This window comes from Triturus cristatus, chromosome 3_2, assembly GCF_964204655.1.
Source record: "Triturus cristatus chromosome 3_2, aTriCri1.1, whole genome shotgun sequence".
Taxonomy (NCBI): domain Eukaryota; kingdom Metazoa; phylum Chordata; class Amphibia; order Caudata; family Salamandridae; genus Triturus; species Triturus cristatus.
The window spans coordinates 1,103,125,876-1,103,153,549 of record NC_140584.1 but is presented as its reverse complement, the minus strand read 5'-3'; the positions used below and the strand labels follow the sequence as shown (position 1 = coordinate 1,103,153,549).

Genomic DNA, 27,674 nt, shown 5'->3' with positions numbered 1-27,674 from the left:
TTGGGGGTATGTCCATACCTTATGAATGAACGTGGCCTCAGTTACATGATGTGAAGCTAATGTTTTCCGGGCAGGCACAGAACAGTTTTAACTTGCATTTTAACGTGGATGTTTTTATCTGTATTTTATTCCTGCTCTTGTTTTTTTATTTTTTTTTTATTTTAGAGAAACCGAATAAAGAATGTTGACTTACTGACATACTACAGCCTTTCCTTTCACACTCCCTGTACCCCAGAAAGTGTGTCACATAATTCACTTTACTTTTCTTTCTCGGACTTCAAAGTGAGAGGTCTTTGTAAACACCAACCCCCATGTTACATGAAAAAGCAGTTATTGTCAGAAGATAGAGCCGGACATTTTACCTCGGTCTTCGAAGCTCAGGAAATATGACAAGAAAAATACAGAATTTAATGGCATCTTTATTTAGTCTTTCGCAACCCACCAAAATCCAGTCGCGACCTACAATCTGAGAAACACTCTTCTAGCAACCAGTTCCTCTCCTATGCACACAAACATCAAACAAAACACGTTAGACAAAGCTCCCAACAAACACTCAGCCCAGACTAGATGTGCCATGTTGTCTGGTATTAATTGGTGTCTAGCAATAGTGGTGTCACCAGGAAAGCTCAGCACAAAGAATACATTAGAAAGACCATTTTACAAACAAATATCATAATCACATTGAACATACCCCGTTGGACACCATACACAAATGCCAATGTAAAACACTCACAAACAGCATACCCAGACAACCTCCCTCCGCTGGATAAGGGACAGATGCACCAACTTATACTACCAGTGGTGTAGCCAATAGGTCTCACCTTCGGTACCTACTGGTTTTGCAAATGCTTTTTGGTGATGCTGAAGTGCATCAGTAAAAGAAAATAATGCTTTTAGCTGGTACTATTTAGTATGGGCAAAAAAAAGTTGTGCTAACATGCCTTTTGTTGAGAGCCACATCATTCTGTAGGTGTGCAAGTGCCATTACACATACACACGCCTACAGAATAATGCAAAGCAAAACCAAAGGTGATGATGGACGGAGTATTGAACATTGCAAGCACTCACACCCAGTCACCTGATCTGGGTTTAATCCATCATCATTCTTTAGCTCACTCCGCCACCCCAGTTCAGACATGGCCATATGCAAATCAGTCTGACCTTGTGCCTAATGGGAACAGTCCAGCCCGAACTGCCAAGCCATGCCTTCCCTGGACCGGAAACAAGCATCCTGAATGATGCAGGCGCTACTTTGATCAGTCAATAAAATAAGAAATTATAAAAAGCAAAGTTGCTTTTTTGCAGACGGCTAGCAGCAATTTGCTGCCTGGCCCTCATAATAAATATATATGGGGGGCCACACAGAAAAAAGGCAGCAAATGGGAGAGCAGTCAAGGAAGACCGTAGCATGGAGCGTCGGTCAGATGCAGGGAGAAGTATACAGAAGAGGGAGCGAGCAGCAATGAGAGGGATACTGAAAGGGCAAATACATATACAATTCCCACACAGCACAGATGTGGGAATTTTTTTTGTGGGGGGGGCGGGGTTGTAGGGGTGAGAAGATACACAAAAGGAAGAGAGACAGAAAAACACATGCACGCTGTTGTAGTGCTTGACCAAAAAGAAAACAGCAGTTCCCTATAAGTGAGCAGTGGAAGTACACAAGTCAGTGAATCAAGAAGATGTTAAAGAGGGTGTGCTCTCGGGGAGGGACAAATGCAAGATGGACAAGGAAGGCCATCCAATAAAAAGTAAGCAAATGAGAGTGACAATGAAGCCAACCAATGGACTGGCTCTAAGCTCCTGTAATTTCTAATGCCTACAAAAGGTCTCTCTCAAACAAATATATTGTGCTGTTTGGTAAGCTTGTCCTAAAAATAAAATTACACATTGACAGACCTACACCTCCTGAATAAAACAAATACAAAACAGAGAGCTGCACCAAAACAATATACGTGGCATGTCATCAATAGGCAAATCAGAATCTGATGTGCAATGGAAACCTCTGAACTGCTTTTAAAGTCTCTCCTAGACTTTAGAAAGTACTACTGGACCACACATACCAGTGAAAGGGCCACAAAAATACCAACATACATTTTAATAAAGACTATTACATGCAGAAGGAATCCATTTTATGGTCTGCATTGTATACTTGGTGAATGACATTAGAAATATTATCACCAACATTTTTTCAGCGATGCAGCACCGTGAACGGTAGCTTTAGGGAGGGAAGTAGAACTAAAAGACATCTAGCGCATAACACCGGAGCACTGACCCTCCGTTCCACCCCCAAATTCATGTGGGTCTGACCGTTACCCCTCTTCTCAGCAGCATCCCAAAAGAAATTAGAATAACAGACACTGATAAGCAAAGAATTGTTGTATTTTGTTTGTACAAAACTGCTACTTTCCTGCCTTTTAGGACAATCTCTGTATATACAATGTACATCACATTATTGACATAAGTTCCTCAACTCAATATGCAACAAGACGTTCGTCTTCTCAATCTCATTATGCATAATCGAATAATCTATTTACTGCAAAGGCCAGGGTCAGTTTCATTCACTCCCACGTCCAACATGATTCAACGGAGACACTTTGGGCAGCTCGGAGAGCACTCATTTGCTGGAAGTGTTATTCTGCTGCTGCTGCTGCTCCGCCAGGGCCTGCTGCAGGCGCATTCTCTTCCGGGAGTAATGCTGCCAGTGAAGGATCTGCTGCTCGTCGATGAATTTGGCACACTGGGCATTGACAAGCTCTTTCCGGAAGTGTTCGTACTGAAGGAGTTCCAGCATGTGCAAGCACTGAGGGTACCTTGAGAGAAGAACATAAAACATAGTTGTGAATTTTTAAAGTGGTAGCAGTGTTTCAAAGGGGTACCTTGCGAGATCTACAGACATTCTCCAGAAGGGCACAGTGGTGAAGGTACTATGTTGTCACGTGTGGTGTAAGAAGGGATTCTGGAGCCTTCTGGAATTGTTGGAGGTGGGGCAGCTCTTATAGTACTCTCGAGAGCATGTGTGATAATAAAAAAAACGCACAATGCTGCACAAGTCACACCCTTAAAGACAGTTGGATTATGGAGTTGTCTGCATTATTTAACAGTGGCTGTAGTCTCCGCATTAGTGTTCACATTTCCACCAACTTTGGGAGAGGAAAAGGGAAAGCCCAATAGGGGTCAAAGCATAATAAAAGGGCCACAACTTGTACTACATTAACTGCCAGTGGAGAATGGGGCATTGAGATGCATGTAAACTTAAGAAAACTAATCACAAGTTGGAAATTCGAAACAGCTTCACTTTTAAGATGGGATTACTTAAGAAAGACTATTATTATCAATAACTATACTAATTAACATAACGTCTTCCTTTGCATCCAAACAAAAAATTACCTAGTTGAAAGTGGCACAATCCTCAAAAAAAGGAGTCAAAAAGTCACTTCTAATGAGCACTACCAAGGATATAGAATACAGCGTCCCAAGCCGTAAACAAAGTATGCCTTTGTGCGGCATAGAGGAACACCTATTGCTAAGCTCCCGCTTACATATGCGAGCTGAAGAGCCTACTGGATAATGGGAGAGAAATCCAGTTTTGCAGCGTGCCGCAAATCAGAGGACTGCAGCACCTGCTAGGCTGAGCAAGAAAACAAATATTCTGAAAAAATTATAGTGAGTAGTGTAAGAATTATGACATTCAGTGTGCCCAATAGAACGTGCTCCAGAACACACAAGAGCTCCTGTTGGAAACCTCATATCTGTAAAAGGAGAAACACAACGACACTCGATTAATCTTTGTTTTTACACCATTCTAGCAGGGTTCTCCATTTTCAGTAAAATCCAGGTTCTGGAACACTAATTAAGCAGGGAGCTTAATTAGCAAATATGCTGCACACATACTGAGACTCTCACAGCCCCCCCAAAACCACAAGCTAGCTAAGGCCACACAACATACCTGCACTCCTTACCCCAGTATAGTTACAAACCGAATAAGCCTGTGGTTGCTTGGTTTCCCCAAGTCGTAGCCTTCTACCTGCGCCTTCACAGGACACACAACATACCTGCACTCCTTACCCCAGAAGAGTTACAAACCGACTAAGCCTGTGGTTGCTTGGTTTCCCCAAGTCGTAGCCTTCTACCTGCGCCTCCACAGGACACACAACATACCTGCACTCCTTACCCCAGAAGAGTTACAAACCGACTAAGCCTGTGGTTACTTGGTTTCCCCAAGTCGTAGCCTTGTACCTGCGCCTCCACAGGACACACAACATACCTGCACTCCTTACCCCAGAAGAGTTACAAACCGACTAAGCGTGTGGTTGCTTGGTTTCCCCAAGTCGTAGCCTTCTACCTGCGCCTCCACAGGACACACAACATACCTGCACTCCTTACCCTAGAAGAGTTACAAACCTACTAAGCCTGTGGTTGCTTGGTTTCCCCAAGTCGCAGCCTTCTACCTGCGCCTCCACAGGAGCAGTCAAGCCAGACAACTATACCCAAACAAGCAGTTGTTGAAATTCTGTTTGTGATCCTGATAGATGCACACCCAAGAGACACAGCCTGTTGCGGGTTCTCTGAAGCACTTGTCCTGTCATTTGTTTCCAACAAGCATCCTGCACCAGAGTCGGATTGCTACTCATCACTATCCTGTTTAAATCTCACCAGCCACTACGACCGGAGTAAAGTTGGGATGGGAGACCAAAGACTGCACACTTCCAAAGAGCACAGCCAGCTAGTGAGTACCCACAACATCAAATCCACCACCTTCAACACCTCATTTCTATCCTTCCTACAGAAGCTGCACTGATATTTACATCAGCCCGGGCTGCAACACGGTACAGTTTTCCTTTCATTGGAACTTTTTATCATGCCTCTCTGGACTCGGACATGGTCACCAGGCATTTAATTATAAAGCCCATGCCTGAAAAGTATCTTGCTCACTTAGAAACAATTTAAATAATACTTACTTGAGGTACTTTGCATATTCTGGCTCTTTCCAGTACAGCAGGTATTTCAGATAATTAACAAATGCCTTATCTTTGAAATAACCTCTTTGGGCCAGAACTAGGAAGAGAAAATGCAAAAATGTCAATTAAAAGGCAGCTACACAAAAAGTACTGATGAATAATGCTGGCATTTCCCCAAAGGGAGTCCTTATGGAAAACAGCTCATGTGTTTCAAATGATTTTCAATTTCTTTTAAAGGGAACACAAAACCACCAACATGGAACAGGGGCAGCAAAGTCGACTTTTTTTTAGGAAACAAAGGAGTATGTGGAATGAAATTTGAGGTCCGTGTCAGACCCAATTCTTTTTTTGCACCCCCTCCCCCCCCAATCTTTTGATTGAAAAAGTTCACTGATGGCAATATTTGTAGAGTTTAGTAGCCAGTAATAATGCTCAATCAGTATCTGAGTACAATTTCACAGTGGCAGGATTTTACTGTCAATAATTAAAAATAGAGTCAAAACTGATTTTTAGGCGTACAACTGTATTTTATATTCATATAATTGTCCGATATAGCTACTGCTTAGCTCCATAGAGCAGCAGTGGTTCACAAACCATTTAAGAGCGGGAGTACAGATGTAGTATGGTTGGTGGGTTAGCAATTGCTCTGATCTTAAGGCTGGACACCCCATTGCTCTTCCATGGACTGATCACTTCCTTGTCCCTCTCTAATGGTCTACCTGTACACCTCCCCGCTTAATTCACTGCGAGAAGAATTTCAGAAACTGGACGAAACTTTCTGCGGAATCTTGGTCCAGCAGCCTTGCCAGCTCCTGCCCATCCCCTAACATGGATCCAAACATAGCCAATCAGGAGTACGAAGAATGGGTCTCGCACTCTTTGGAGAGTATTCTCCCCCTTCGAAAAATCACTACAAAACGTTTACAAAAATCTGCTGCTTGGTTCTCTGAGGAACTTAGGGAAAAAAAGAGGCATTGCAGGAAAATGGAAAGACGATGACGACTCTACTTCCTCTTAAGTGAGAAAGTTTTATACAGAAAGGCAATTAGAGACTATAAATACGAGGTTAAACTCGCCCAAGCAACGTATTTTTCAACTCAAATTCTGCGGGCTAAATCAAAACCCAAGGAAATTTTTCAAATAGTGAAGAATCTTACAAAAGCCCCACCGCCGTCTACACTACCATGTAAAACGTTAACACATTGTAGCAATCTGGCAGCCTTTTTTCACCAAAAAGTTCTTCCTTCCCTGATACTGACTCTCATCGTGTTTCTCAGACATGGCCCTTTTCTGCGGAACTCTCTCCTCAACCTATGGCCACTTTGGAATGTTTCCCTTTGTTGGAACAGGACTCGTTGGAGTCTTTAGCACGACAAGTAAAATCTGGATCACCTCGTGACCCTGCCCCTCCAAAGGCTATGATTTCGGTTATCCAGGCGGTTCTTCCTACCATCAAGAATCTCCTTAATGCTTCCATCACTGCCGGAGTAGTTCCACCACTCTGGAAGCAGGCTATGGTCCATGCCTTGCTAAAAAAAACAATCTGGATCCTGGCGACTTTAGTAATTATCGCCCTATTTCCTTGCTCCCCTGGATAAGTAAGATCTTGGAGAAGCACATTAATATACACCTGACGGCTTTTCTGGAGTCTAACCAGCTGCTGGATATCACCCAAACAGGCTTTCGACCAAAACAGGGGACGGAAACCGCCTTATTGGCGGTAACCGAGGAATCCAGAAGGATCTTGGATCAAGGAGGGTCAGTGGCAGTGATCCTCCTTGATCTAAGCGCAGCGTTTGACACCGTTAGCCATGATGTGCTTCTCTGTCGCCTCTCTGAACTGGGAATCTCAGGCAAGGCCCTATGTTGGCTTAAATCCTTCCTAAGCAATAGATCCTTTCAGGTTTTCGAGGGAGATATTGTTTCCTCTAGTAAACCCCTGAGCTGTGGGGTGCCGCAGGGCTCATCGTTAAGCCCTGCGTTATTTAACATCTATATGCGACCACTGGCTGAGGTCGTCCGCCCATTTGGTATTAAGATCGTTTCCTATGCGGACGATACTCAGCTAGTGGTATCCCTGGCACAGGAGGATAGCGGCTCTGCACAAAGGGGACTAAGAGAGTGTCTGGAGGATGTGAAAGGATGGATGACGAGATCCTTCCTTAAACTTAACGGGGACAAAACGGAGCTGATGCTTTTGGGGCTCGCCGCCCCAACATCTTTCGACTCTCTTTGGCCCCCCTGCTCAGGCACTCCACCGGCATCCAAGGATAATATAAAAAGTCTGGGAATATGGCTGGATAAAGCCCTAACCTTCAACACGCAGGCTACAAAGTTGTCTGCGACCTGTTTTGGCCTACTTAGAATGCTTAGAAAAGTGCTCCCACTTCTACCCATGGAGGCCAAGCAAGTCGCTGTTCCAAGGTCTAATTCAGTCTCGACTGGACTTTGGCAACTCCTTATACCTTGGTGCCCCTGACTATACACTCCGTAAGCTGCAGACCGTTCAAAGCTGTGCCGCCCGCACATTATTACAGCTGCCACGGAGACAATCAGCTAAACCCGGACTGAGAAGCCTGCATTGGTTACCGGTCCGGCAAAGAATCTCCTTTAAAGCACTGTGTATTGCCCATCAGGCCTTCTGGGACAAAGGACCGGCAATCTGCCGAAACTTCATCACTCATTACCATCCTAGGAAACAACTCCGCTCCGGCCAGGCCTTTCTAGCAACAGTACCCAGAATTAGGAGAAACACGGGCTGGCGGCAGGATGTTTTCCTATAATGTCGCCAAGCTGTGGAACCTCTTACCTCCCCAACTCAGATCCAATCCCAACCTTTCTTCTTTTCGGAAACATCTGAAGACTTTTCTTTTCACCCCCCAAAGCTAATTTTCCTGAATCACTTTGGTCGTCCCCACCTCACCCTTCAAGTAGCGCATGGACGCCTTAGGGCAGCAATCTGCGCTTTATAAATCCACTTTTCATTTCATTTCAGTTCATATTGCAGATTAGAGAAAACAAGATATGATGGGGAGGAAAGAATGCAATCAGGACAGTGCTATGCTACACACGGTACAGCATTTTCATATTCAAATTACGCAAATGGTCGAGTCATTGACAGAGCGAGCAATATGCCAAAAATTACAATTTTGGTCAGTACCATTAGAACAAATTGTTCCAAGTCTTAAGATCAGCAACTTACAATTGAAACCATACCTTCCCTCTAAAAAATGTTTTTGTGTTGCTCTAAAAACTGAAGTGGCTTGCATATACCCTTTTCTAATACTAAAAGCTAGACTGCAGTGTATACAGAGATTGTTGCACTCAACACTCACACACAAGTCAAATTCGCATTTTGGTATTATTCAGCTATTCAATTTTATGTTTACTCCCTGTTTAAACACAAGTAAACGCTTCTCATTGGTACACGTGAAGAACATTTGACTGGGGGTTTGAAGTGCATATACTTACAGTTAAGATAATTTGGGTTCGCCAAACACTGAACAAATTCTAGCTCCAGCTGAAACCGGATTCGAGTTTGCTCATCTAAATAAAAGGAGAAAAGCATCAAAAGAGGCAGACAATAACACGAAACAGTGATCAAAAATATCAGAGGCCATTCTGACAGACACAAGAAAGCACTACTTTAGAATCCGAGAGAAGATAGTGGTTGTAGTCGCCAACCCCGTTGGGTTTGGAACCGTTCTCTCACAGAAACACAAGCAACAACATTCAAATCCCATTGAGTTCTCTAGCAGAGAGCAAACAGACAGAGAGGAAAGACATTCCCAATTGAACGTAAGGCTCAGGCAAGCCAGTGAGCCTACAATCACTTCCACCTCTACCGCTTCAGAAGAAACTTCATGTTCATAACTGAACACAAGCCGCTTGCCCCACTGTTCCACTAATCAAGGGAACTTTGCAATTTTCTCCACTGTGCTTTGAGAAGTCGGCCTCCCAGCTCGAACACTACTACTTCAAGGTTAAATGCAGGCTTGGGGCTGACAATCCTGTGGACTGCCTCTATAGACACAAAACTGGGAGCCCCACAGAAGACCTTCACACAACAGATGATATGGAACCTTTTGTATGGCTCGTCTTAGAAGAAGCCTGCCCCAAAACCATCTCAGATTTAGAGAGACATGCCACAAACATGACCTAATGCATGCAATTGGTGAAAAGGTTATTACTAGATGAAGAACGGAAGACATTTCTTCAGGGTTACAAGGCAAGAGATAAAGACACTTGTCAAACACTGGCAGAGTTATGGAAGATCAGGAGCAAACGGAGCCTGACGGGCAGTGTTAACCCTCCTAACTGGAGACAAGATTATCATTTCCAGGAGCTGACAAGGCTGTACCTGCTCACTCGCCCATCATGGACATCAGGGGATTGCAAGGGCAAATGGATGCAGGAGAAAGTGTGGTTTCCCTTAAGAAACTCAGGGAGTTCCTGATCACATCATGCCTCGTCTGTGAAGCCGCAGACACAGAGCTCCCCAGCACCGGTCATCACAGAAGGGGTGTGCCAGAACACTGGCTAATGGCGAGAGCTGACTGTGCAAGCAAAAGGTTTTTCTATCACCACCTCACCAGAGGATCGCACGACAGAGAAGTTGCAATTTCGATGAAAATGTTATTTTTAAAGCAAGGGCTGATCCAGATACAATGAGTAAGGAGCAACAAACTGTACAGATTTTTCTTGTGATGAGTTTTTTTTAATGTAAGCAGTTTACCTTCATTCCTGATCTTTTATGAATCAACTGTTATTGGCCTAGCACGAACCTAGCAGTGCATATTACTTCTTGTGAAAACTCTCCCACCATTGACAAGCAGTGAAGTTCGCTTGGACATCTTCCCACGAGCAACGATATTGCGCAGGGAATGCTGGGATACAGGCATGTATGCAGGTAGCATGGGGTCAGATAGCGGCTAGCTTAAGTGCATCACTGCATGAGAAACAGTAGTTGCTTAACATGAACAAAACTGTGCTGCACTGTAATGGAAATATTACACTCTTCTCTTAGCTGCACCCTAATAACTTCAGGACTATTTTCACTGAGTGCGGTTTAACTATCACTTCAAATAGTAGCAACCTAATTTCGGGAATTTTAGCACGTAAAACCTTGTACTTTGTAATTTTGTAGCCAAATGAAAACTACAGACCCATCAAGTTTCAAATACATTTGAGGATGCCTATGAATTTTATAGAGTTGTTATTTTAGTTAATTGTTTTAACTTATTGTGTTAAATTGAGGGGCCATTAAAATGTCTCAACCTCCATCCTTTTTCAGTGACACTGGAGAACCACTTTTGCCATGGAAAATCTTTTTGATTCTTATTAAGTGGCGATTGGTGGGGACACATTTTCAACAGTAATAAAACAAAGTGTACTGGCATTGAAGACAGGACCCTGTATTAAAGCCCGGAAGAAATATCCGTAGGTGGGGGTTGAAGGTGAATCTCCTGGCATCTATGCAATGTCTGTATGGATATGGTGGCAGCACTGCTGATCTCATGGGATATGTTCCTATGAGGATAGAGCAGGCCTCCGAAAAATAAAAATCAGAAAATGTGACCAGACCTGCAGCTCTAGTGACATAAAAAAAATTACTCGTCCTAGCTGTAATGTTTTTGGCCCATAAACTGGTCTCAAACTGTGTGATCCTACATCACCGAGCCTCCTTTTTCTCTATTATGAAATATAAGAGCACCTGCAAATACGCAAGTTCAGCACGACTACTGGACAAAAAGAAATCTTTTGATTTAATACACTAAACTGTTCTTTCATGTATAATAAGAATCTAGACCACATATGGGGAACACATGCCCCCTGAATTTCCTTTTCGTTCACTCACTAATAGCATTATCATCAGGGGGGGGTGGGGGGGGGGGAGTAACGATTCTCAGTTCAGGTTTAAAGACTGTCACTTTTCATAAATATTCTCAATGCAGTGATGTAATCTGATGTTCTAAGATTAAACTTCTGTGTGTAAATGAAATACACTTTTTTTGAATTCTGAATACACCATATCCTATTGCAACATAATCTTTTATGCATGATTTACATGGCAAATATTTTTGAGGATCGGCTCGTGCTATCAGAAACAGAGTCGACCCCTGGCTCAGCTCTCTCTGCTAATTTGTTGGCTCGCCCACCTGTACAGAGCAGGTGGTGTGTGAGATGCAGTAAAACACCAGCAACAGGGATCTCTGGGGAGAATGGAAATTAATGCTCAGTTATATGAACTCACGGGGGACCACTAACAACTACATCAAGTGTTTAAGAAACAAAAGCGGTGGTTCAGCATTGCGTCAGATGTCAAGATTGATGTAAGTAGCCAGTGGTGAATTTTGGTAGCACACCATCACAAATATATGACGTAAGTGCAATGTGGTAGCACACTGTCATTTGCAGACAGCACAGATTAAATTGAAATGGTCACAACATTTCCCACTCATTTGCAGGTTTACTGATAAAACGATATAGCAATCAAACGATAAGGAGTGGAAATCGACCTTCAGCAAATTATTATCATTTGTACATTACCAAGTAAAGTGTTCTGATTTGTTTTGATCCAGTTCATGTCAATAGCTAAATCTTTGTTTCCATTTCACTTCTGAATTAATAAAACATTTGCTTTCTTAGCTCCTGGGAACATTTTGAAATATCTGTACAGTTAATATAAAAGGTATTTAAGTTTTTGTGTGTGAGAAAAAGACTGACATCCTACCACTTTTCATTTCAGACTCCTTGCACCCCAGCTCAATTGTCAGACAGTTCAATTTACAAACTCTGAAAAGTTAGAAGTCAGAGAAAGAAAACTAAACACCAATCTCCAGGATTAAAAAAGCAGCAATTAGTAAAAAGACAAACACTGACAATTGACCTCTGTCTTTCAATGCAGTGTAAATATGACGAGATAAGAACAAGATTTAAAGGTGCATTTATTGCTCATTCATTTTCAGGACGAACAGAACACCTATTCTTTGCTAGCTCGATCTCTCTGTCCAGAACGGACTAGTAAACACTAAAATTAGCTCAACCGAATAAAAACTGACTTGCCATTGCGAGTGGGAGAGTTGATAGTTTCATGCCCCTTAAACACTACAGGTCTTGAACAATCAGCAAAGTTTATGTATCTAGGATGGGCAAAAATCTACTGGGGAATAGCACTGAATCATATGACCAAGTTCTGATGGTTGGCCACATCAGTGAAGATGGGGACTTAGTTAACCATTTTATACAGGTTTTTGGGGATAAACTAGGACTGATAAAACATTTGAACACAATATTTTTCTTAGGAAAGGTGTGAAACCTGTGGTGCATAATGTATGTAAAGATCCTTTTATAATGGTGGAACCACTAAAACAGGAGTTGAGTATATTAGAAAAAGGTTGGATTGTCCAGAATAGTTGGAGCCAGTGGTCTTGGCGCCCAAGGATAGCACTATAAATATTTGTATGTGTGTGTAGGTCTGCGTGACCTCAACAAGGGAACCTGGGTGGGTGACAGCCATTGCCTAATATTTCGGAAGAACCTCCTTTGTTGTGTGGGGCAGAAGTATTAATTTCCAGTGTTATGGATTTGTCGTCCAACTGTCACCAGATTGTTTTAAGTGAAGATTCTAAACTACTGACTTCTTTCATCATGCCACTGGCGGCAAATCATTTTGTAAGAATGCCATCTGGTTGCTGCTTGTTTCCATCGTTTATGACAATGGTCCTTGAAGGTGTGCAACCAGTCAGGTGTTCCAGGATGATATATTGATTTATGGAAAAGATAGGTGAGAGCATGCTAAGTCCTGTTTGAAGTTACATGAAGATGGTTTGAATCTGAAAAGAGATATGTGTCAATTCAGAGTAGGCGCTTTGAAATATATGGGACAAAATTTGTGGGAAGGAACAAGTTAAAAGCCTGATTTGGATGAATCAATAGTCCTCTCCCTGGTGACAAGGAACAGCTAAGGTCATTCTCAGGGCTGATGGAATACTTTGACGAATTCATCAGAAATTGTGCTTTATTGGGTTATCCAATGAGGTTGTTCTTGAAGAAGGGAGAGTAATCTAATTGGACTGATGGGTGTTCCGATGCATTTCAACTAGCCAAGAGTTCATTGTGAAATTTTAATTTGTGAAGACCATGTTGATGACTTGATACCAGTGTTAAGGGGTTGGGAGTTGTTCTGGCCCAGTTAAATAATGGAGAAGAAAGAGTAGTTGCATTAGCTTCACAAGCTCTCAAAGCAGCTGAAGTGAACTACTTGGTAACTGAAGGAGATGCCTTAGCATGCACCTGGGAAATAATCACTTCAACTTCTTTTTGAGGGTGAGGGTAGCCTTTTGATGTTAAGGGTGATCACAAGCCCATAGTGCAGGTGTTTTCAAGTACAGACAGCCACAGTGTTACCTCAAGGATTTGATTGCGATTAAAGGGAGTGGGTGAGTTCAATTGCAGAACATGGTTGTTCTAAAAATTAAAGTGCACACTATTTATGTTACTGTTGTTCCAATATGATTGTGTTGAAGGTTATTCATCTTTAGTGGATGAGGAGGCAATACAGTCAGTTCTGTGGGTGCATTCCGATGCCCAGGCCAAAGTTGTTAGGGAAAATGCCACTGGAGTGGAAGTGTTGTACTGGAAAGGGATGGAGTATATGGTGAAAGGGTGGGTTAGGTCTGAGAATGTGAGTTTCCAAGAAAAATATTTTAATGTAGTGAAAGATCAATTACATTTGGTCGATTGCGTTTTGTGCAGAGATCTGGGGAAGGTTCCACCAGAATCTGTGAAAGAGAAAGCGCTGAGCATAGCCCATGAAGGGAACTTAGGAAGTAATTTACCGATAAAAAGATTGAAGGAATCATACTGGTGACAACATATGGATGGGATGTGCACAGTCGCACAACAGCAGAATGGTAAGACAAGCACCTATTTCACATGTTGTGATCCCAGAAGAGCCATTGAAAAAAATGTGACTGGACATAATAGGTCCTTTTAATGAACTTCAGCAAATGGAAAGGTTTGTAATTCTGTTGGTGGGATATGCAATAAAGTGTGTCCTGGTGAAATGTGTGGGGTCAGTAACCCCATGTGTTACTGAATTTCAATTGAGGAGTTTTCCAAAAAGCGAACTCCAGAAATGTTCATGACAGAAAATGGTGTAGTTTATTTCCAAAGAAATGTGTCAGTTTCTGACAGGGAAATCTATTGTGCACCAGCCTACAGCATTGTATTTGATGCAAGCTGATGGTTTAGCTGAAGTTTAATTAAATGGTGAAGGCCGGTGTCCAAAGAGCTTCACAATTAAGAGTGCCACTAGGTGGAGTTTTGAGGGAACCCTTGTGGGCTAACTGGACTACAACTCGCTGTTCAACAAGCAATCACCTTTGGAAGGGATAAAGGGCAGAAAGGCAATTTACAAGATGAAACTTAGATGGGTACAGATGAATCACAAGGCAGGTTCTGGGAAGGTAAGGTGTAGGTCAAGGCAAAGATAGCAAAAACAGAAATACCAATGGTGGTATGGTGGTGTTCACAAAACAAAGAGTAGAGTATGGACTCTTGGGGACAAGGTTTGTGAATAAGGGGTTATCTGCATACATAGGCCCTTTTGTAATCAAGGAGGTGAGAAAAATCTGGTAGTTGTGGATTCCGGTGATGTGCAAAGCATGTTACGGTTGGTCAAGTGTGCAGAGAATCCACTTAAGTCAACCACCAAATCAGAAGACAAAGCATCTAGTTTGAATGGCAAAAGTAATAGTTGCATGAAAACAAGGCGACAGCTGAGAACAAAAAAGAAACCAGGATTTTACTTGACCACTTTGAGGTTTGTGTAGGTAGTTGTTGTGGTTCTTGCATCACTCATACCTTTTTTTGTGTGTGGGTATAGTTTCCTACACTCACACAAAACAACTGTCATTGCTCATTTTGTGTAGCCCCACCATGATGTCCCATTTTCCATAATCCTGGTTAAAATCACTGTTGTGACAGGATCGGTCAATGAGATGAAAGATGAAACCAGAGAGCATATTTATTAAAGCTTTGCACAGGGGTTTGTGTGGTGCAAAGCATTGCATCACATTACTTACCATTAAAAATCCTGTGGGTGCAGAATAAGATCTAAGACTAGTTCAGCAAAAACTGATTCTACCACAGTGCGTAATCTGGAATGGGACTATTCGGCCACAAGTCTAGTACAAGAGAACGGTGGGCAGGCGGCAGCAGGGGGATTAACCGCACTATCGGGTAATACCATCTCTCCCTCATTGGACTTGTTATATCAAACCTTAAAACAAATGCTGAGCAAGGCCAAATCGGAAAGCAGGAAGTCACTTCAAGCAACAAAGAAGCTTCAAGCCTCCATTCGTAAAACAAACAAGCTTTGTACTGAAATGGCCGAAAGGGTTACCCAAGTGGAGGACAGAACGGTTGCCTTGGAAGAGGCGGTAGACAAACTACAAGAGTCTAAAGTGCAGCAGGAAAAGCAGGCAATGGATATGTGCTGGAAACTCGAGGATTTCGAGAATCGCCAAAGGAGGAATAACGTTCGCTTGCTTGGGATTGCGGAAAATGCAGAAGGGGGAAATATGAAGTCCTTTGTCGTATCCTTGTTGAAAGGATCCTTTCCGGAACTCACACACTGGAATTGGGATATGGAGGGTCAACGGGCCCATCGTTTTCCAATGGTACAGAAGAAGAGGAACTATTCAGTTAGGCAAGAAGAGCGCCCTAGGGCAATTTTGATCATCGGGAACTTTCTGCTTCGTCAGGCCATAATAGATATGGCAAGACCAGACACCAAACGATCTTTTGAAGGACATACATTTTTCACAAGGCCGGATTTTTGCCATGCCACTGTGGAGCGAAGGTGGAGGCTCCGACAATTGATTTCTGCTTTTCAGGGGATGTGTTGCGAAGCTTACTTACTTTATCCCGCCCGCCTTAAGGTTATAGTTAAGGGTCGGGTTCACATATTCCTCTCGGAAATCAAAGCCCAAGTATTTATGTCAGAGTTGAAAGGTTCCTAAAGGGAGAGCGTTGTCGGATGTTGTTCTATGGTGCAGCAAGATGCTGTCTGTGGTTGCTGGATAAATCCCAAATGCCAATGTCAGAGGCTTGGGTGGGGCAATGGTAGAGTAATTGATCCCTAATTGATATTAATTTGTCGTATATTGTTATTTGTTTTATATCGGGGGGGGGGGGCCTTCACAGGGGTTTACTATTGTTGTGGTGGTATAGATCAGCATGGGGCTGGGGAGCACACAGCAGCTCGAGTTGCGCGATCAGCAGTCACACATAGGTCATGATTGAACCTATTTGCCTATGCGGGATGTTGGGGGGGAGGAGGGGGAGTGTAGTTCAGGGGGGGGCTCGGGGTTTGGGAGGGAAATGGATACAGTACAGCACTGCACCTCAGATGAGGATACTTGGCATTACAGGATTCAGGAAATATATAGGAAAGTTTTATTTTGTAGGAAAAAGGTGCTCAGGGTGGCATCAAGGGAGAGGAGAAACAGGAAAAGTCATGTCTTAGGAAAGCTACTCAAAAATTGGTTTATGAATTCTATCAATCTTAGAATTGTAACAATACACATTTGTGGGCTTCATGACCAGGCTAAGCGACAAAGGGCATCTATTATTTTGAAATCTAGGAGGGCGGATATTTTATGCGTCCTAGAGACCCATATAGAGGGCAGTAGAGAAGGGGTCCAAGAACAACATGGATTTCATTTATTGGGGGCCACCAAACAAGGGACTCAGACAAGAGGCGTTGCTATTCTTACCTGAAGGAAGGATATAATCGTTAAAAAAAAGATCTCAGATAGGTGGGGCAGGTGGGTGGTATTGCATTGTGTATTTGCTGGGGAGCATTTCACTCTGTGTTCTCTGTATGGCTCCACTGCTGATGATTCAGAGGCCTTGGAGCATTTAGATGATGAGTTAGCTAATTGGCCTACCCCACTATTATTGTGTGGTGATTTGAATATTAATGGACTTGGTGGGCTGTAGGGTAGTACTGGAGATTTATATGTTGGTCGTAAAAAGAAGGTTTTTAAGGCTCTAACAAATATAGTAAGAAATCATGGACTTGTAGATTTATGGCATCAGTTAAATGGCCAGCACCCTGGTAGTACCTTTTTTTTCTGCTCCACATCAGACAGTTTATAGACTTGATTTTTTTTTTGTGGCACAATCTATGGTGTAGCGGGCTAAAATAGAGAAGAATCCTAGGATAATATCTGATCATAACCCCCTTGTCCTCACTTTGGTATTTACAAAAGGTGGGCAGGTTGAGCGGACTTGGACTTTTGAAAGAGGGTTACTACTAGATCCGGATTATGTCCCCAATATGAAAGGTTGGATTAAGACCTATTGGGATATAAATAGATAAAGCGCCAGCGCTGTGTCGTTTGGGGCGCTTTTAAATCTGGGCTTAGAGGGGAGACAATCAGTTTTAGCCTGTCCCGACAGACGAAGGAGGCGCATCGGGTGGAAGTGCTATATAAAAATTTAGCAAGAATTGAGACGGAGTTGGCAGCAGCTGTAAACTCAGGCTTAGCAACGGAAGATGTCTTGCTCAGGCTCGCCTGGGCTAAGGCTGGAATTGGAGATCGTTCTGCCGAAAAAGCCGCCGAGCTTTTCTTGGCTAAAAGGGAACACTGCCATGAATTTAACGAATGGGTGGGCCACATGTTGGCCGCTAGACTCAGACAAAAATGTGCAGCGAGTGAGATAAATGAGATCAGAGATGAATGCAGAAAGATAGTAACAGACCCCTGTGAGATTCAGGAAGTATTTCAACACTTTTATCAATGGCTATATGATGCAGGACCCCAGGCTCTGCGGGGCTTCAGGTCCAGCATTATAAAATACTCTTTTCTTTATATTATACCAAGGCTAAGATCTCACAATTGGGGGGTGGGGGGGGGGCCATTAGGTGCCCACGGTGTAATTCTTAAAACGCCGACCTATCCCATATGTATTCTATTTGCCCTCGCCTTGATACGTTGAAATCTTCCATTTAAACATTTATTGAGTCCAGCTTGGGCCTTAAAGTCAAGCAAACACCAGTCTTGATACTTCATGGGGTTGATAAAACCCAGACACAAACCTTCTCTTATCGCTTTCTCTTCCTTGACATGGCAGTGTTAAGAATTTGTGTAGCTTCGGTTTGGCTTGACCAAGCTGCCCCAACATTCCAGCTTTGGCTCGCTCGGCTCCTCTCAGTATTCAATCTTGAGAGGGGAATATATGAAAAGAAGGGTAAGAGAGCGAAAATACTCAGCAGACAGATATGGGCTCCTATTTACAACTAGAAGGAAACGCTGACTTACAGTGGGCCATAGCTTTATGTGCTAGAAACTCAGCTATTTGTACCTGTGGTATAATTTTGACATGAATTTGCCCACTTGAAATTTACTTGTTACTGTTTATACTATGGAAATTCCGATATTTTTTCTTTCTTGTTCGCTTTTTTGTGTTTCCACTCTATTAATTAGAAAAATTCTGTTTCAATTCCTGAAAAGCAATAATGTTTAGTATAATGTTGTTTGAGTTTTCTTCATTTGTAACTATATGTAACTGAGACACGCTGTGCTGTATTTTGAAAATGTAAATAAAGAGAAAAAATAAATCCTGTGGGCGGAAACTGTGCTGTGCCACGTGAGCTCCAGAGCACCCCTTACTATATAACCCTCCAAAGTTTCACAACATTGGCAGATCATGAAGTGCATGTCAATATCAGCAGTTCTCACTACACATATCCCACACACTCTGTCCACCTCTTTTTACTTCTACCACATCTTGTTCTCTCCACCTATAAGACTTGCCTCCTATTTGTTCTCCCTTTAGTCTTTAAAAGCATTCCCATTTGAATCTCCACGTCCCACATTTCGGTCCCAGACTCCCTTTCGACTTATGCACTTTCCCACTTCTCTTGGAAAGCTGCACAAGTCCTTCAAGAATTACCGCTTAATGTCCCGCCTGCCATGTATCACACATGGGAAGTTAGACTAGCACATTTGGATGTTATATCTGTATCATTACAGTAAATGGATATTTAATTAACAAGAGGGGGACAGAAGCGCTTTTGGAAAGTCCAGCATAAATGCCCAAGCCAACACTAGAGAAGTTGGTATGCAGTTCCTTAGGTGGGTCAAGAGAGCTAAAGAGACATCAACAATATGTATTGTCACAAAGAGAAATGGCAGTCCTAAAATAATCAGCAGGAGGGAAATTCCTCCTTTCAGAACTAGGGCCCTCACACACCCAGCCAGCTAGGTATCATGCTTCATTATTTGTGCCTGCTTCTCGTCGGGTTGGCACTGCAATACCAGACGGGCACCCAAAGAGGGGTTCTTTGACAGAGACCTTTTGTTCCTTGCCCTTTGGTGCAGTGGAGGTGAGGGACCTAAGAAGTGTAGATGTGGTGTAATGGAACGTGATTAGGTTGGGCAGTCCAAAGAATGACTTTTATTCAGGTTGGCTCCCCACCTGGTTAAAAGGAAGCGTGGCGACTATCTGAATTAATGGTTCAGGATAACTACGCTATACTCTTTTTTTTTTTTTTTTTATTCTTTTTTATTGTTTGCAAGAAAAAACAGGGTCACAAGGAATAGCACAAAAACAGTGGAGTTGCTGCAACATCGGTGACATACAGTGACACTGCAGGTCAAAATGTACTCACAGTAGTTCTGAAGGCAGGCTAGGTTCAGTCCATAATCTCCAAGCCGGACAGGCGGGCCTGCGGGGGCTCACATATGCCACCTCTGTATTCGTTCCAATGCGACCACACCTCCCCCCACTTTCTGGGGCACCCTCGTGCCGTGTATACCGTCTTCTCCTGCAACATGCACCAATCCATGTCCCTTTGCCAGTCCACCAATTTCGGCGGCGTCGGCGCACCCCATAGACGGGCTATGTTTCGTTTCGCCACCATTTGCCCAAGTGTGACCCAAAGTCTCCCCCGTGTAGGTAGGTCCGTGGGTTCCCATATGTTCAGTATGCATCTCTTAGCCTCTGTGCGAAGGTCAACCTCCCACACCTCTCGCATGCAGGACACAACTCGCCTCCAGTACCTCTGCACCCCTGGGCATTCCCGCAAAATATGGAAAAAGGAGCCAGCCTCCCCACAACCCTGCCGGCAGAGCCCCTCCCCCCCTATTGCCAGAAGTCTTGTGCAGGAGACGTATACTCGATGCAATATTTTAAGCTGCACGAGTCGAAGTCTAGCCGATATAGCCACCTCCCTTGGGGATGCCAGAGCAGTCACCCACTCCTCATCGTCGATCTCAAGTCCATCAGCCACCCACTTCTCCTTTAGGGACTCGAGTGGATCAGGGGGGTTATTTATCAGTTTTTTGTACGTGAGCGAGATGGCGTGCTCCGGCATGTGCCCATCGAGCAGCCGATCCTCGAGTGGGAAGGCCTGCGGGGGCCTCGTCCCCGGTGGAATGTTAGCTTGGAGGGAGTGCCTAATCTGCATGTATCTGAAATACTCTGTGTGCGCCAGGTCGTATGTGTCTTGCAGGTACGCAAAAGATCTGATTCCCTCGGGCCCCCACAAGTCTTTCACCTGGGAGATCCCGATAAGGTCACAGCTACGGAACCCCTTTGTGTGACCCAGGCTGCCCAGTCTCTCCGACGCCCACAGGGGGGTGGCCAAGGTCAAAGTGTTGGACCAGCCCAACTTACGATGTGCAGCGTGCCATATTTGCACGGAGTGCTTCGTCGAGCCCGTGAGCTGATATTTGCCGGGCTTGGGAGTAAAGCGCGATGTCCCAATTCCCACCCGGGAGCAACCATCTGTCCATCCCATAACCTGGGTCATTCCCATCACTATATGTCCCCTGATTTATCGCCGACAGGTGAGCCGCCCAGTAGTACTTGCGGATATCCGGGAGGGCTATCCCCCCGTCGTACCATCCCAGCGTGAGTTTTCGCAGCACTATTCTAGGCGTACCCGACCAGAGGAGGGCTCGCTGTGCCGCCTCTATAGCCACAAAGTAAGAATTTGGCACCAAGTCCGGATAGTTTTGGAGGGCATAGATAAATCTAGGGAGTGCCATCATTTTAAAGAGGGCCGCACGGCCCAGCAGTGACAATGGCAGTCTCTGCCAGGAAGTTGAGTCACGCTGGAGCTGCCGCAGTGGCGGCATTAAATTCCTTTCATACCGGAGAGTCCTATCCAGAGTGACAAATACTCCGAGGTACCTGAAGCCGTCCTCCGCCACGGTAAGCGGGCAGTCGCTGGGAAGCCTGGGAGGGCTGCCATAGAGGACATAGAGGAGGGACTTGCTCCAATTGATGCGGAACCCCGAGTTCCGCCCAAAACTAGTAAAAATATCCATCGCTGCCACTATAGATCTCCGCGGTTGGGATAAGTAAAGGAGGATATCATCGGCGTATAGAGAGATTTTGTCCTCCCAGCCGTCCGTCCACCGTATCCCTGCGAGGTAGATGTCCTGCCGGATCCACGCCGCTAGTGGCTCAAGGGAGAGCGCAAATAGGAGAGGTGAGAGCGGGCATCCCTGTCTGGTTCCCCTCTCCAGGGCGAAGACCTCAGAAACCTTGTTGTTGACTACCACTTGGGCCAGGGGCTCCGAGTAGAGGAGACGGACCCATGCCATAAAGTGTGGGCCCACTTTGCGGAGCACCGCCATCATGTATGGCCATTCCAGGGTGTCAAATGCCATGGTGGCGTCAAGAGAAACCACCACCGCATCTTCCCGGATCGTATGGCACCTCCCCAGTACACCATTCAGGCGCCGGATGTTGAGCGCCGTATTGAGACGTGGCATGAAGCCGGACTGGTCCGGATGGACCAGCATGAGGAGGACGGAGTGAAGTCTATTGGCAAGGGTGTTTTGCAAGTATTTTCGGTTCTGCATTTAGCAGGGAGATCGGTCTATACGAGGAGCAGGACTCTCTCGGTTTCCCTTCTTTCGGTATGGTCACTATAGTGGCCAAGCGCTGATCTAGCGGCAATCTCCCTATCGCCTTGCTTTCTTCGAACATTCGTTGGAGGGGCGGACTAAGGACGGCGGGCTTCAGCTTATAGAGCTCAAAGGGCAGACCATTAGGTCCAAGCGCTTTACCCGGGCGGAGGTCTGCGATCGCATGTTCCAGCTCGGCCGCAGCCAGGGGGGCCTCCAGGGCTTCACGGTCGGCCTCCAACAGGCAGGGCATACGAATATCTGCGAGCAAGGCAACAGAGTCCTCCTCCGGACGGTCCGACCCCCTACTATATACCTGCCGGAAGTGCCTTGCAAATTCCACCGTAACCTCTAGGGGGCTCCGTAACCACGTCTCCCGACGCTGTTATAATCTCTGGCACCACTTTAGTGGCCTTCTGTTTTTTCTCGAGCCAGGCGATAAGTTTGCCCGCTTTGTCGCCTTGGTCATATCCTGCCCGCTTTGTGTTGAATAACAGTTTGGGCATTATGCGTGACCAGCTCTCTATATTCCGCAGTTTTAAGTCTCAACCGGTGCTGCACCTCCGGCTCAGTAGCCGCGCACGCAGCATCTTCAAGTGCCCTGAGGTCCGTTTCAACCGAGGTGATCTGTGCCACCTTTTCCTTACGGCTGCCGGAGATGGCCGAAAGCGCCTCCCCCCGCAGCACCGTTTTAAAAGCTTCCCACAGATTGACAGAGGAGCTCACCGATCCGACATTGTGCTCGAAGTAGTGCTCGATGGAGCGGGACAGCTTTTTTCTCAGGTCCTCACTTTTGCGGCACCAGGCGTTTATAGGGAGGCCTCCCGTATGTTCATATCAGGCTGTAAGGAAGTCAAAAGGTAATCCAAGCGGGAAAAGGAACGATGCGGGCCATAGTGGAAGGTAAAGTGCCTACCCGTGGGGTGCAGCAGCCGCCACACGTCCGTGAGCCCGAAGGCTTCGAGGAAGTCCGCCAACCACCTGTGCCCCTGAGGCGTGTCCCTGGGGGGATGTCTGTCAAGGGTCCCGGAGACCACTGCATTAAAGTCTCCCCCGACGATCAACTTCCCATCAGGGAGGGAGAGCAGGAGTTTACCCAGGTCTGCATACGCTTGAGTCTGGAGGCCGGGGGGGGGGGGGATATACGCAGAAATGAGATTTAACCGACGGCCCTCCCATCTCCCCGACAGGCCCGCAAAGCGGCCCAGTGGATCTGTCTCAGAGTGGTCAATGTGAAAGGGCAGGGAACGGCGAAGCAGGATCCCCACTCCCCTAGAGCCAGAGGTGAAGCCGGAGTGTATCGCTAGCGTGTATGCCCATCTGTCGAGGGCCTGACATGTATTCCCCATCAAGTGCGTTTCCTGCAATAGTACTACATCAGGAAGGTGGCGTTTAATAAACTGTAAAACAATGGTACGTTTGAGCCCATCCCCCAGCCCGTTCACATTCCAGCTAAGGACCCTAAGGCTGCTCTCCCATCTATTAGCCATATCCATTACTGTAGGAGCCAGCCTGTCTCTGAGCACCGGTGCCACCTGCAACCCCATTAATAGTAGCAATGTGTGACCATAGCAACCGTCCAACCTCCCCTCCTCCCGCCCACCCCCCCCAACATTCCATAACAATATATATAGCAGTTAGGACCACATTCTGTGGATCCGTCACCTTCTGTCTTACCAACCCTTCAGTAACCACTGTAACATCCCTCTGAACAGACCCCCCCCCCCCTGCTCCCTGCTCCATAGGTTTTAAACTACCCACTGCCCCAATTAGCAGAGCGCCTGTTGCCCGACTCACCCCGGAGAGAGTGACCGCCCCTCCCCCGGATATAACGTAGGCCGGCCCCAACTCCAGCCGCCAACACTGTGCTACCCCAAACTATAAGTCGCTTAAGTGTGCGAGGCAATCCGGGATCTACCACAGAATCATCAAAGGAGGGAGCGAACACGCCCGCCTCACAAACCAGCAACATCATCCATGGCCCCATATCATGTCATATACATTACTGTTCGGCGTGGCTTGATGTCACATTCGGAAACCTCAGCGTGCCGCTGTGTCCGGGAGCGAGTCCCAGCGAGGGCTGTTCGACCTGGACCGCCATGACCCCTGGCTCTGTTCGGCTATCACAGCTCCTCCCTCCACAGAACCGGGGGATGCTGCTCCTCTCTCAGTCGTGTGGTCGCGGTCGTGCCCCATCCGTTCCCTCGCCGTCGTCGTATCGAGCCACTCCTGGACCGCCGCCGGCGAAGTGAAGAAGCGGGATTTGCCCTCCGCGATAACTTTCAGTTTGGCGGGAAAGAACATCATATATTGTATACCTCGGTCCCTGAGTGTCGCCTTGACAACCATGAACGAGCGGCGTTCCTGCTGAACCCGCAGCGTGAAATCAGGGAAGAATCGGATGGTGGCCCCTTCGTATTGGAGATCTCCCTGCTGCCGTGCCACCTGGAGGATGGCGTCCCGGTCACGTTAATTCAATATCATGGCGATGGAGCAGGGCTCGGTGAGCACACTCGACTGTGAAGAGCTTTGAGAGTCTTCTGGGCTTTAGATGATTAAGAATGAGATCTTCCAGAAAGAGCTCCACGCTGCGCCCCTCTGTTCCCTCCGGCACCCCTACTACGCGGATATTACTCCGTCGTGCCCTCCCTTCCTGGTCCTCGAGCCGCAGAGCCATTTGGCGATGTTGGAGGACGAGCTCGTTAATGCGCCCCTCAAGCCGTTTCTCTGAGGCCTTGAGAGCCTTGATGTCAGTCTCATTAGCTTTCGACCTCTCCGTAGTCTTGCCAAGGTCTGTGCGCAGCAGATTAACCTCAATAGAGATCTTGTCCATCTTTGTCTCAAGGTTGGTGCCCAGCGTCTGTATCGCGGCCATGATGGAGGTCAGGGAGGGCTCCGCATGATCCGCCGCGGCTTCCAGCGTCGCCCCAGACTGCGCCTGACCGGTGGGCACCGCATATTTGTCCAGTTTATTGGTTTGCGTGGGTTTCCCCACCTTTGGTCGCATGGTGGATGTAGACTGCTGCGCCGCCAAGGTCCGCGTCCCACCCCGGGCGCCAGCAAGCCCCCCCTGGGCAATGCCCAGTCAACGCACCACTGGCCGGTCACGTCGCCGTGGTAGAATCAACAGCGTTCACACCACATCGCCCGTCCACCGCACCATGGACCTCCTTCCATCTAGGGCGGCACAGCCCACCGCGGGCGGCCGCCACAAAAGGCTCTCTCACTGCTGGGTGAGGCTTGTCCGCGTCGTTGACCCTGGGCAGGCCCCACCGGCACCCGGGCGCGACCGCCACCCGCTGAAGGCGCCACCGGCAGGCACACCGCCCGGGCCTTTTCTCCCGTCAGTATATTTCGCCCTGGGCCGCCTCTCCCTCCGCCGCGCCACCAACCTCGCAGGCGTCTTCACTGGTGACCAGGATCCCCTCCCGGGCCCGGAGTGTCCTCAAGCAGAGCTCCACCCACCGAGCCCGCCGCGTCGTAGGCCAGCTGCCTCCGCAGGCCCGCAGCGGCCGGGCCGGGATCTGCGTGGCTCTTCTCTCGGCTCCGGCGTTCTTTACAGGGCCTCCGCAGACTTCCGTCAGCGGCCGGGCAGCAACGAAGAAGTGCGGGAGCAACTCGGGTCCGGCCCGCAATAATCCGCCCTGCGCCGGCTCAGCGCTCGATGTAGGCCACCTGCCAGGGCCTCAGGTAGCGGCCACCCCGCCTCTCCGGCTCCAGCCGCAGACCCAAATCCACCGCGACACAAACAATTGCGCTTGAGCCTCTGAAGGTTGCTCCAAGCGCCGAGCAGCAGCGCTACACGCAGGGGAGTTGGCGCTTTCTCGGTGGTGCGCTCAACCCGGATGGATGGACGGATGGTCGTGGGTAACACAGCGGTCCCGGCGGAGCTCGGTCCCTAGGCGGCCATCTTCGTCGGCACCTGGCCACGCCCCCCTACGCTCTACTTTTAAGGGCTCGACATGTGGTCATGCCTATGTACTTCATGTTGCAAGGACAAGTGACCATGTAGATGCAGTGGGTGGTGTTGCAGTTAGTGTGTCTTGTCAGTTTCCATATGAAGGTGTCCCAAAGGGTCATCTCCTTCATGGGTGTAGTCTGACGACACAGTGCGCATGAGCCACAGGTGTAGTGGCCCTTGACTGGAGGGAGATCCCAAAGTAATCTTTGCTTATTAATGCTCTGAGTCTTTGGCCGTGTATGCACAAGAATGTCATATTACACATTTCTTTACATTCTGCATCCTAGAATTCAAGGTGAGTGTGTCTGGATTTATGAGCAGCCTCGACCCGACATTCAGCGACGCAGGAGGTAAGCTCTTGGGTAGCGAAGCTATGGACTATAAGACACGCGATTTTTAAGCATGGAGCTGGTCACCCACAGAGCCTGTATTGAGCAGGAGAACACGGCCAAGCCCAGATCTTCAGGCCAGTGCCTCTCATAACCGTGGGTAGCAGCCTGACGAGTGGTGGGGGTGCCTTTGTTCTTTAGTAGCTCGGGCCTTCGGGGGGCTTTTTCTACTCCGTGTTATAAGAGGTGCGCCTGGGCAGACATGCCGCTTTCCCGGTCTCATACCTGCAACATGCTATTGTTTCCAGGATGGTAAGAGACTCCATGTGTTCAGCAACCTTCACCCGATACCCTTGCCATCATCTTTCCCCAGGACACAATACTTTATGCGTCTCACAACCCGCCGAATTCTGTTGAGGCGAAACTCTTAGAGCATTTAGGTGAACCCATATGCCCTTCACCGGCCACCCTCGTAGCTACCGCCAGATTTTATCAAAATAGAGACCTCCACAATGCGAATGTTTTTTTAACCACATGCTTGCTAGTATCACCTTTAACCACTAATTGTGTGACATTATTAGCCACTCTTGCACACATTAAGGGTCACTAATATCAATTGGTATTTAGAGAGAGATACGTTGTCACGATGAAAATGCTGCCATTGACATTGCTGTGGTTTTTATCATTTGTTTTCTTATAGGTCGTCCTTTGCTGTAGGTACCTTACTTGCAGGGTTTACACATGGTAGGTAGGTTGTCCACCTTTCCACGGTGTGTAGATAGTTTTTGCACTAGGTCCTGATGAATTGCCACTGATCTTCCAGACTATTAGGCAAGAAACATGTCGACTCCTTAAGAGTAGAGCGCAGTTATCCTGAACCATTAATTCAGATAGTCGCCACTCTTCCTTTTAACCAGGAGGGGAGTCAACCTGAATAAAAGTCATTCTTTGGACTACACAACCTGTTTTAATCACTTTCCATTACACTACATCTACACTTCTTAGGTCCCTCACCTCCACTGCACCAAACGGCAAGGAACAAAAGATCTACGCAAAAGAACCCCTCTTTGGGTGCCCGTCGGGTATTGCAGCGCCGACCCGACGAGGAGCAGGCCCAAATGACATCTAGCTGGCTGAGTGAGTGAGGGCCCTAATTCAGAAAGAAAGAATTCCCCTCCCGCCAATTATTTAAAAACTGCCATTTCTCTTGGTGACAACACACATTGTTGATCTCTCTTGACCTCTCTTGACCCACCTAAGGAACTGCATACCCTCTTCTCTAGAAAATGGATATTGCCATGCACATCAGCTAGGCTTAAAAACCAAGATGACACCATATATGCTATCTCAGTTCTGATTCCTATCACAATGTGCCTGGGTACAGAATGACGTGCCTTTCATAGACAGAACCTATCTTTGACTGGAGAAAGTGCTGCCTTGTCACCCGATCATTCCTTGCACAGGTCCGTGACGCTTATGAAGTTTTATG

The 27,674-nt window shown here is 46.5% G+C and overlaps 1 protein-coding gene across 1 annotated transcript in view; it reads right to left on the bottom strand.

Moving 5' to 3' along the window:
• Window positions 1-399: 399 nt before the first annotated feature.
• MED31 (mediator complex subunit 31) overlaps window positions 400-27,674 on the bottom strand; it is a 47,789-nt gene continuing 20,514 nt past the window's right edge. The window contains exons 2-4 of the mRNA XM_085649896.1: window positions 8,433-8,507; window positions 4,962-5,058; window positions 400-2,813 (exon numbers count right to left, since the gene is read on the bottom strand). Of these exons, the coding sequence (XP_085506022.1) occupies window positions 2,618-2,813; window positions 4,962-5,058; window positions 8,433-8,507 (368 nt within the window). The 3' untranslated portion in view covers window positions 400-2,617. The remainder of the gene's footprint in view (window positions 2,814-4,961; window positions 5,059-8,432; window positions 8,508-27,674) is intronic.